This window comes from Rhinoraja longicauda, chromosome 14 (assembly GCF_053455715.1).
Source record: "Rhinoraja longicauda isolate Sanriku21f chromosome 14, sRhiLon1.1, whole genome shotgun sequence".
NCBI lineage: Eukaryota > Metazoa > Chordata > Chondrichthyes > Rajiformes > Arhynchobatidae > Rhinoraja > Rhinoraja longicauda.
Genome location: NC_135966.1, coordinates 5748004 through 5760276, shown reverse-complemented (window position 1 = coordinate 5760276; position 12273 = coordinate 5748004). Strand labels below are relative to the sequence as shown.

Below are 12273 nucleotides of genomic sequence, written 5' to 3'. Positions count from 1 at the left end.
CTGTGTGGGTTTCCTCTGGGTGCTCCGGTTTCCACCCACACTGCAAAGCCATGCGGATTTGAATGTTAGTTGCCCTTTGGTGTGTAGAGTTCTGTTTAGTTTATTGTCACGTGTACTGAGGTACAGTGAAAAGCATTTGTTGCGTGCTAACCAGTCAGCGGAAAGACAATATATGATTACAATCGAGTCGTCCACAGTGTACAGATACTGGGTAAAAGGAATAACATTTAGTGCAAGATAAAGCTAGTAAAGTCCAATCAAAGATAGTCCAAGGGTCACCAATGAGGTAGATAGTAGTTCAGGACTGCCCTCTGGTTGTGGTGGGATGGTTCAGTTGCCTGATAACGGCTGAGCAGAAACTGGTCCCTGATTCTGGAGGTGTGCGTTTACACACCTCTGTGCCTTTTGCTCGATGGGAGAGGGGAGAAGAGGGAATGGCCAGGGTGTGACTGGTCCATCATTATGCTGCAGGCCTTGCCGAGGCAACGTGAGGTATAAATGGCGTCAATGGAAGGGAGGTTGGTTCATGTGATGGAGATAGGTGTGAAAGTGGGATATCAGAGAACCAACGTGAACAGGTGACCAATGGACGATGTGGACTCGTTGGGCTGAAGGGCCCGTTTCCATACTGTATCTTTCAACCAATCCCATGGGAAAAGGAGAGACATGATCTGTGGTTTATATCAGAACTTAGCAGACACCATAGTGGAGTGGTGCGTTCTTCAAGCACGATTCTCCATTTCACGATGTCCGTGAAGTGATTCACCTGTGAGATTGTTACTGGGATTGTTAAGAGGTTCGTCATTTTTAATTCACAGAAAAAGGAAAAAGAAAGAGAGGCTCTTTTGAAGAAGAACAACGCCTGCACAGCCACATCGGCAAGCTTTGTCCCAAACACTGAGAAGGACGTAGGTTTACCGACCATTTCGAAGAGTGTCGCAGCAGATTCCAAAGAGCCGAAACTAGAGCAAAAGCCTCCAGAACCGAAGAAAACCTTCAACAATGTTAGTAAAATCGATAGATTAGCCAGAATAGCATTCCCATTATTGTTTGGTATTTTCAACCTGGTTTATTGGGCCACTTACTTGAACAGGGAGCCAATAATCAAAGGTGACGATGAACATAACTAGAAGAAGTTGAAAGAACCATTCCTCAATGGTAATAGTGTTTTAATTGCTGGATAATTCTGTGAAGTTCTAACATATTTGCTATCCCTTCTCAATTTGAAGCAGAGACATGGTTTTCTGTTTACCTCTTTCTAAAACAAATATCCTAATTTTTTTTCTGATAATATTAGAAAAAATAGGAAGAAAAATATCTCGATGAATATATAATACTTTATTACTATGTCAGTAAGACAGGTCTAATTCTCTGTCACAACTGACATATGGAATTAATCTTGATTTGCTATTCCTGTTTTATAAGGATTTTCTTTTGATAGCATATCCATGAAGTGAAAAGGACCTCATTTCAAACATTCTCTCACACACACACACAGGGTCAATTTGAAATGGTCATAAAAATTTCAGAGGCACAGCCAGGAAGCTTTTGTTTCTAAGTTTGGATAAGATCACGATCGGCATTTCTGGATGCTTAGACCTTGTGGGCTCTTATTGTTTACTTTCTTTCTGATTCTAACATGCAGTTAGAAGAAAGACATTTCACATGTTGCATTTATAACGCAATGAGTGTATATGTTTTTCCAATATTCTCTTTTCAAGTTCCATGGAATACCTGTCCGTACTGCTGAGAGAAACATGATTTTAAATTTGAGTCGTTGTCATGTCTTCAGTGGACTAGTTTTGCCTTGGGAAGGCAATGACAATGTCCACTGGGGCAGAGAACCGAGTAACTAATTACTGAAAGGCAAGACTTTAATGTAAGTGGAGCCAGCTAGTACGTGATCATTTCTTGCCTCGATAAGTTAAGTTGAAGTGCACTTTTCAAAAATGTTTATATAGGACCCCAGTCCCACTTCTTGTAAAAAGTCTAAAATAAACAATGTAGTATTTTCTAGGCTTAAATAAAAAAAGATAATTTAAAATATGATATTTACAAATCTTATAGAGTTAAGTGATATCTGTGTGTGATACCCCAGACAGGTACCTGTAATTTCAAGTTTCAGAAATACCAATAAAGTAAGTTATTCCATTCATTCGAACTGAGGAAACATTATCACTGAAGCCCATAGTACTTGGATTCTATTAATGCCTTCACTGGAAAGGGTTAAATAAGCATCCTGGAGTTATTTTGAAAACCCAAGAGTTTACACGATAAGCATATTTTGATTCCAGTTTAGTGTATGTGATGATAATCTTCATATCTTGATTTTCCCCTTATTGATTTAGTTAAATGTAGGACAGTTTAATGGAAACACTAGTCGAAACAAGGAACTACAGATGCTGTTTTATACCAAAGATAGACACAAAGTGCTGGAGTAACTCAGCGGGTCAGGGCAGCATCTCTGGAGAATAAGGAGGGGTGACGTTTCAGGTCAGGACCCTTCTTCAGACCTGGTAGGGTTTATTAACAGACCTGACGGCAAACTTAAACAAAAAATAGGGTGGCACAATAGCGCGGCGGTAGAGTTGCTGCCTTATAGTGCCAGAGACCTGGGTTCAATCCTGACTATGGGTGCTGTCTGTACGAAGTTTGTACGTTCTCACTGTGACCGCGTGGGTTTCCTCCGGGTGCTCCGGTTTCCTCCCACACTCCAAAGATGTGCAGGTTTGTAGGTTAATTGGCTTCTGTAAATCATCTCGAGTGTGTAGGACAGGTGACCAATGTTCGGCATGCCCAGTAGGCCAAAGGGCCTGTTTCCACGCTGTATTTTTAAACTAAAGCAAGATGCCACCTGACCCTTTAAGTTACTCCAGCATTTTCTGTCTATAATTAATGGAGACACTATCACACTGACACAAATGCTCTTCCCACTCAAGTTACATAATGTTTTCTTGCACAACCCCGATCTTGTTGGCATTTAGTTGTATTTCTAATATCATGGTGACAGTCTGATCCTTTATTTTTGATTCTGTTCCTCTCTAAAGAAAGGACAATGCGGTTTCGCCCACTGGAACTAATTATAATAGATGACGTGAAGTGTAACATCTCTTTACAAAATGATCTTGATCACGGTGACACTGAAGCATTAGGACACCCTAAATCCTCTGACAGGCACATTAAGAGTTGCTACTTGGTAATTGCCACTGCTATTTCCCACTAGATTTATGCTTCAATCACCTTGGGTTGTCCAAGTGATACCCACTAGGTGCAACTTTCAATCAATTACAGACAAGAGTAAATCATATTCTGGGTCATGAGATCTGTTAATAAACCCCACCACACTTCTTTTACCCCCCTCCCCCCTCCCCCCTGTGCCTCACCTGGACACACCTGTTTCCCCCCACTGTCTCCCCCTTCCCCGACATTCCTTGCTCCAGCTTCACAATTCGCAACTCCTTTTGCCTCAGTGCCCATAAGCTGACAATATCCCTCATCTTCATAACTGCCTTGTAAATTTAGCAAGACAGACAATTTTAGCAATATTGTTGAAAGAAAATATACTTCCATCTTTTCATCTTTGTCTCATTATCTCCTTCTCAAAAAACGTCTTCACCTGTATAACCCTATTACCTGCCAGTCTTGGATCTCTGCCTCTCCTCTCCTCCAGCTTTCTTCCCCCCCCCCACACAATGTTTGAAGAAGGGTCCCGACCCAAAATGTCACCTATCCATGTTCTCCAGCGATGCTGCGTGACCTGCTGTGTTACTCAAGCACTTTGTATCTTCTTTGTTCTCAGCACCATTAGGTTTAAGAAACACCAAATAGTCATACCTGCTAAGTAATATCAGTCTGTCTGTAAAAAGACACAAAGCGCTGGAGTATCTCAGCACACTATGTAGCGTCTCTGGAGAACATGAATAGGTGATGTTTCACAGAGTGCTGGAGTAACTCAACGGGTCAGGCAGCATCTCTGGAGAACATGGATAGGTGACGTTTCAGGTCATGGGTAGGTGATGTCCTGACCCGAAACATCATCTATCCACATTCTCCAGAGATGCTGCCTGACCCGCTGAGTTACTCCAGTACTCTGTGAAACGTCACCTATCCATGTTCTCCACAGATGCTGCCTGACCCGCTGAGTTACTCCAGCACTCTGTGAAATGTCACCTATCCATGTTCTCCAGAGATGTTGCCTGACCCACTGAGTTACTCCAGCACTTTGTGTCTTTTTTTTGTAAACCAGCATCTGCAGTTCTTTGTGTCTCCATCAGTCTACCTATGCTGATCACAGATGATAGAATGACAATCTATAACCTAAATTATAGTGTAATACAGCACAGAAACAGGCCCCTCGGCCCAACTGGTCCGTGCCGACCAATATACTCCATCTAAACTAGTCCCATTTGCCAGCATTTGGTCCACATCCCTTTAAACCTTTCCTCTCCATGTACTTGTCCAAGTGTCTTTTAAAATGTTAAGCTGTACAACACCACAATATTATTTGTTAAAATGCTGGCACACATTGAGGAAGGCTGTTATCGTCATGACATAATTATTCACCTTTAAAAAAAATGCTGTTTAATCTGTGAATCTCACAATGGAACATAGTTACATTGTGAATGTATTCATTAGAAATAAGTTTTAAAATCATCCACATGCACTTATCTGTACTCAAGGGATATATGAGGACCAGCATATTAAAAAAATGGTTTTAATTTGACTTGACTTTATCTCTTTTTTTAGTATTCAAACAATTGAATGTAATTAATTTCCAAGTGAAGTTACTAAATTGATTCATTTTAGAGAAAACATTCAACTAAAAACAGTTGGTCTTGTGCAGTTTGCAAAAAGAGAGATTATTTTTTGAAAAGCACCTAACAATAAAATCTATCAATAAGTAAAATGGCACAAATAACAATTATTACATACTTAAAACATCGACATTATGGTGACTTTTGTTTAGTTAAACGATAATATAATTGATTTCACCCTGTCAACTTAAAATTAATAAAGAAGGAATATATACCACTGAATTGCCCCAACATTTCTAAATGATCCATAGAAATGTTATATACTTATTGGTATTCCTGACTTTTTGACACCGCTGCTTAGAGAAAGCCTACGGAAATTCAATTGTGTGCATTTTACCTCCCCTTCTTTTAACCTTCAATAAAAAGCGTTAGGCAATGGCAAACAGTCTGATTTAATGACAACAATGAAGTTGAGGTTTGCGGTTTTACTTTAGAGAGATCTGCATAAAATTCCAGTCTTCCACGCTGACTTTGATGAGTGTTAATAAAACTGAAAGGAACCGATGGATGTTCTGAAGGCATTTCCTTTTTTTTCTGTCGTTTAAATAAATTAGTGCAATCTGGTAAAATATCTGTTTCCTTTAAAAATTAAATCCAGTGAGCATTTTATCCAAGTATTGATTTACAAACGGTGTATCGATGTAGTTAAAAGAGCAGTGATGAAGGAGGATGTAGAAGTATAACAGTGTTATCTTAACAAAATTAAGCTGACAATATCCCTCATCTTCATAACTGCCTTGTATTTTAGCAATATTGCTGTAAGAAAATATATTTCAAATGTAAGGGCTTCTAGTATCTGTGGAAATATAACTTTAAATAACATGTGTAGATAAAACTGTATAGAGTTTATTTTCGAGATGGGGGTGGGGGGGTGGGGAATGTTCCCTCCAAATGACTCATAAATGCTTCTTTGCTGTCTATATCTCCAGCTTTTCTTTATAGACAGAATTATCTGAAAAGAGCTCTATTGCTTTTTGTTTTGAACCACTGCTTTCATAAGTGTCACTGCCCAAATTCACCATGCATTTTTGCACATTGTGATAACTGATGAAAATGAGTCAGCTTTTTTTGCTATGCAATAACTGCTATGTATCACTTCTTGGTTCTCGATTTGTAGATGTCAATGTGAATTGATTAATAATGTATAGAGTAAAATACACTTTACCAAATTGAAGTATCCGAACTGAGCTCTTTATAAAGAGCTTTGCCAAGTCAGTTATTAAGGGGGTTTTGTCGAGTTACTAAAGAAAATCCAACCTTTCAAGCTGAATTTTAACATTGGCTGTCGGGAGAAGGAAAAGATGGCAGAGCGAGTGGCTTTGGAATCAAACGCACAACTTACATTTGGTGCAGCAATCACTGGCTGTCTTATGCGCTTTAAATTGCAATTTGTGTAACTCATTGCACAGCGTTGTTTCAGGTTTATTTAAATGAGTTTGGGCAGTAGGCACGGAGCAGAGAAAACATTGAAGATTCAACTTTGTTAAAGATTGGATTTTTTATTTTAAAAAGCTTAATAATTGGAGAGTACCCCTCCATTTTCTGAAATCAGTTTGTCTTCCTTGTTTGTTACGATACACATCATTGGAAGGCTGCTAATTACTGTGGGAATGACAGTGAGTAAGGTGTCAAATGACATTTGCACATTTGCTAATGATGAGAGATTACAATGTACCCAGATGCAATAAATTATATGAAAGAAGTGGTATTCCTCCAGGACCCTACTTAGGCCTCATTTAAGATTGCTCATGTTTTCTTAGAAATATTTTTTCCTCTTAATTATACAACTTTTGCTTGGAATTTGCTGTACATGTACACGCTACTCTCCCGGCTTCAATAACCCTTTGTCTATAATTTGTACCAAGAATAACTTTTGAACAGTTTTGCAAGAAGATGTGATATATAAACGTACAAACAAAAAAAGAACGACTATTCTGCCCAGTCTGTCACATGCAAACTTCAAAAACGTACAGGTGATTGTACAGTATGTGGTTTAGTACAGTTTTATAAGAATCGCCTTGTTTTGGTCTAAAGGAGAATACCACAACATTAAATTTAGGCAAAGATTGTATTGGGGTTTGTTGAAAAGATATTTTATCGGATTATAGAGTTTATCACGTTCTTGAATACATTTCAGTCTCTTATAGTTGCTACTGAATTAGTTGATGAAAATAAACTTAAATAATTGAACTGCGTGTGTGTCATTGTGTCTTTGGCATCACTTTGGAGACATTCTGAGTGGAATTTTGTCATCACGGTTTCTTTAGTCAAAATTGTTCTCCTGTACTCTGAATGATATTGCCCGGAAGTCACGTGAAGCACACTGCCTGATTCCAGCTATCTTTCACTAGGATAAAATCGGAGCAAAGTTTTACCAAACAATGCCTCTTATTACAATACAATATATCTTTATTGTCATTGTACAGGGTTACAACGAGATTGGGAAATCACAATCACAACCTTTCCCCATCTGCTCCTATTCCAATGGCAGGCACCACCTTTCCTTGGATGATATTTAAACTCAAGAGCACAATAATCTCATTGGATGGACATAAAATGCCGGAGGAGCTCAGCGGGTCAGGCAGCATCTCTGGAGAGAAGGAATGGGTGACATTTAATGTCTTCTTTAACTAATGCCCCCTAGTTTTAAACTAGTTTCAGACAGTCTGAAGAAAAGTCACCCTTTCCTTTTCTCCAGAGATGCTGCCTGACCTGCTGAGTTACTCCAGCATTTTAGACAATAGTCAATAGACAATAGGTACAGGAGTAGGCCATTCGGCCCTTCAAGCCAGCACCACCATTCAATGTGATCATGGCTGATCATTCTCAATCAGTACTCCGTTCCTGCCTTCTCCGCATACCCCCTGACTCCGCTATCCTTAAGAGCTCTATCTAGCACTCTCTTGAATGCATTCAGAGACTTGGCCTCCACTGCCTTCTGAGGCAGTGAATTCCACAGATTTACAACTCTCTGACTGAAAAAGGTTTTTCCTCATCTCCGTTCTAAGTGGCCTAACCATTATTCTTAAACTGTGGCCCCTTGTTCTGGACTCCCCCAACATTGGGAACATGTTTCCTGCCTCTAATGTGTCCAACCCCTTAATAATCTTATATGTTTCGATAAGATCCCCTCTCATTCTTCTAAATTCCAGTGTATACAAGCCTAGCCACTCCAGTCTTTCAACATACGACAGTCCCGCCATTCCGGGAATTAACCTAGTAAACCTACGCTGCACGCCCTCAATAGCAAGAATATCCTTCCTCAAATTTTGGAGACCAAAACTGCACACAGTACTCCAGGTATGGTCTCACTAGGGCCCTATTCAACTGCAGAAGGAGCTCTTTGCTCCTATACTCAACTCCTCTTGTTAAGAAGGCCAATTTTGCGTCTATCTCCGGGATAAACCAGCTTCTGTAGTTCCTTCCTACAGAATAATTTCATTGTAGTAACCACAGTGGCACAACTGGTAAAGCCGCTACCTCACAGCGTCAGAGACCTGGGTTCAATGCTGACCTCGGCTGTTGTCTGTGTAGAGTTTAGACCTTCTCCCTGTGAGTGTGTTGGATTCCTCCGGGTGCTCTGGTTTACTCCCACATCCTAAATATATGTGGACTTGTAGGCTAATTGGCCTCAGTAAAATAAATTGCCCCTAATGAAGAATCTATCTATCTCTGCCTTAAAAATAGCAAGTGACGTGGCCTCCACAGCCTTGTGTGGCAATGAATTCCACAGATTCACCACTCACTGACTAAAACAATTCCTCCTCATCTCCTCCTTAAAGGGATGTCCTTTAACGAGGCACGGTAGCGCAGCGGTAGAGTTGCTGTTTTACAGCGAATGCAGCGCCGGAGACTCAGGTTCGATCCTGACTACGGGTGCTGCACTGTAAGGAGTTTGTACGTCCTCCCCGTGACCTGCGTGGGTTTTCTCCGAGATCTTCGGTTTCCTCCCACACTCCAAAGACGTACAGGTATGTAGGTTAATTGACTGGGTAAATGTAAAAATTGTCCCTAGTGGGTGTAGGATAGTGTTAATGTGCGGGGATCGCTGGGCGGCGCGGACTTGGTGGGCCGAAAAGGCCTGTTTCCGCGCTGTATATATATGATATGATATGATATGATAATTCTGAGGCGATGATTTCTGGACCAAGACTCTCCCACTTGTGGAAACATGCTCACCACATCTACTCTATCCAGGCCTTTCAGTATTCGGTAACATGCTTCAAGGAGCACCGCCTTCAGAGCTCCCGACCCGAAACATCACCTGCCTATTTCCTGTGCGGATGCTGCCTGACCCACTGAGTTCCTCCAGCACTTTGTGCTTTGCTCAAGATTCCAGCATCTGCACTTGCCTCTTTCCAGGTAACGATGCTCTTTATTTTCCTACACTGAAATTAAAGACGTATAAAATCACGAGGGGACTGGACGGGATGAAAGCAAAAACTCTTCTTCCCAGGGTCGTGAAATCAAAAGCGAGGACATACGTTTTAGGTGAGAGGGGCAAGACTTAACAGGAACATAGAAACATAGAAACATAGAAAATAGGTGCAGGAGTAGGCCATTCGGCCCTTCGAGCCTGCACCGCCATTCAATATGAAAATGGCTGATCATCCAACTCAGTATACCGTACCTGCCTTCTCTCCATACCCCCTGATCCCTTTAGCCACAAGGGCCACATCTAACTCCCTCTTAAATATAGCCAATGAACTGGCCTCAACTACCTTCTGTGGCAGAGAATTCCACAGATTCAACACTCTCTGTGTGAAAAAAAACGTTCTCATCTCGGTCCTAAAAGACTTCCCCCTTAACCTTAAACTGTGACCCCTTGTTCTGGACTTCCCCAACATCGGGAACAATCTTCCTGCATCTAGCCTCTCCAACCCCTTAAGAATTTTGTAAGTTTCTATAAGATTCTATAACCCGAGGCAACTTTTTCCACACAGAGGGTGGTGGGCATGTGGAAGGAGCTGCCAGAGGAGAGAGATGAGAAAGGTGCTATAACATAATTAAAAAGACTCTTGACCAGATACATGGACAGGAAAGGCTTCGAGTCAGAAGAAAGGTCTCGACCCAAAACGTCACCTACCCCTTTTCTCCAGAGATGCTGCCTGACCCGCTGAGTTACTCCAGCTTTTTGTGTCCATCCAAGGTTTAGAGGCAAATGGGCGTCCAAAAGCGGGCAGGTGGGACTAGTGTAGACGGACCGTCTTGGTCGGCATGGACGAGTCGGGCCGAAGGGCCTGTTTCATTGCCGTGTGACTCGGTGTGATAACTTCCAAGCTCCATCGGAGGATGTCACAAGTGAACATCTATCTGATCTGCCAAGTGATTAAACAAGTGGCTGATGCACTGTGCAACTGTGCTCGATCACGCATCAACTTCAATACAGTTCATCTCCATCAATTTCGCAGTCAGCAGGGCTCCCTCTGATGTGAACGTTCCTCGTAATTAATGCAATAAAATGCTGGTTCCCATTTTGCCACAGGAATATTATTCAGCAACTCTAAAGCGAAAATATTTCTGTTCTTTAATGTGCAGAAGGACGTCTTTAGACTTTTACTTTCGAGAAACAGGCGGGGGGTCTGCGATATCGTGCAATCAATGCTCTTATTAGCAGAGAATTTCAATATCACGCATGAATCTTTTAGATTTTAAAGATACAGCACGGATAGAGTTCACCAGCGATCAGCCCGTGCACTAGCACTATCCTACACACTAAGGGCAATTTACAATCCTTTTATCAAAGCCAATTTACCAACAAATCTGTACGCCCTTGGCGTGTGGGAGGAAACCGGAGCATCCGGATTTAAACCCACGCAGTCACGGGGAGAACGTGCAAAGTCCGTACAGACAGCACCCGTAGTCAGGATTGAACCTGGGTCTCTGGTGTTATAAGGCAACAACTCTACCGCAGGGCCACCCCACTTTTTTTGTACCTCCCTTCCCCTCAGCGACCCCCTCCTTCCCCCCCTCGCATCTAATGTTATAAGCAAACTTCACAAGTACACTTTCAGTGCCTTTATAAAAGTCATTGGTATGAATGAATGAATACTTTATTGTCACATGTAAGAAGTCACAGTGAAATTCTCTGCTTGCAAAGGTATGCAAATAGTCGCCACGTAAAGGGCGCGTACAAAGTTACAAAATAACTTATATTAAGGGCCTGTTGTCATGCTATATCTTTCAATCAATCAATCAGTCACGATTTGCTTTTCTCTAAACCTATGTTGACTCAGTTGACACCCTTGGTGTTGTCTTATGTCTTCCTTGATATAACTCTGCAGTTATATCTATCATAATAGCATCGAACAATTTCCTTTTAACAGATGTGTAAGTAGTTGGCCTGTAGATCTCTGCTTTCTGTCTCTCTATCTTTTTGACACTTTCTAATTGAATGGAATCTTCCCTAAATCAAGAAAATAAAAAATGTACACATCAGATTTTTGTTTAGTGCTTTTTTTTCTTTAGGTTTTCTTTCATTCGGTCACTGAACGTTTAACAGGGTTCTTCAACTTTTGCAGTTCCCACTTCTGGACATTTTATCTCCAGTGAGATTTGTTTTAGACAATAGACAACAGACAATAGGTGCAGGAGGAGGCCATTCGGCCCTTCGAGTCAGCACCGCCATTCAATGTGATCATGGCTGATCATTCTCAATCAGTACACCGTTCCTGCCTTCTCCTCATACCCCCTGACTCTGCTAGGTTTTCTTTCATTCGGTCACTGAACGTTTAACAGGGTTCTTCAACTTTTGCAGTTCCCACTTCTGGACATTTTATCTCCAGTGAGATTTGTTTTAGACAATAGACAATAGACAATAGGTGCAGAATTAGGCCATTCGATCCATCAAGTCTACTCTCCCATTCAATCATGGCTGTTTGTTTTAGTTTAGAGATACAGATAGAGCATGGAAGCAGGCTGTTCGGCCCACCGAGTCTGTGTCGACCTGCGGTCCCCGCAGACTAAGACTGTCCTACACGCAATAGGGACAATTGTACACATACACTAAGCCAATTAATCCACAAACCTGTATGTCTTTGTAATCTATCTCTCCCTCCTAACCCAATTCTCCTGCCTTCTCCCCATAACCCCTGACACCCGTACTTATGATGATGCTGATTGGACATAAAATATGGTGTCGATCAGTTGTGTTAAATATCCTCTTCCTGTGTTGTATGTTCTCTAATAATGCCGAGGAAAATAACTGCAGATGCTGGTACAAATCGAAGGTATCACGAAATGCTGGAGTAACTCAGCGAGTCAGGCAGCATCTAGGAGAGAGGGAATGGGTGATGTTTCGGGTCGAGACCCTTCTTCAGACTGATGAAGGGTCTCGACCCGAAACGTCACCCATTCCCTCTCTCCGAGACGCGGCCTGACCCGCTGAGTTACTCCAGCATTTTACGATACCTCTAATATTTCCTGGTAAATTTAAAATCTGTCCACTATGATATCAAAT

The 12273-nt window shown here is 41.5% G+C and overlaps 1 protein-coding gene across 5 annotated transcripts in view; it reads left to right on the top strand.

Annotated features, from left to right (window-relative positions):
• Positions 1-6998, top strand: part of LOC144600015 (gamma-aminobutyric acid receptor subunit alpha-1-like) — a 31166-nt gene extending 24168 nt beyond the window's left edge. For all 5 annotated transcript variants that reach the window (XM_078411334.1, XM_078411335.1, XM_078411337.1 and 2 more), the window contains exon 10: positions 819-6998. In XM_078411334.1, the coding sequence (XP_078267460.1) occupies positions 819-1130 (312 nt within the window). In that variant the 3' untranslated portion in view covers positions 1131-6998. The remainder of the gene's footprint in view (positions 1-818) is intronic.
• The last annotated feature ends 5275 nt before the right edge of the window (positions 6999-12273 follow it).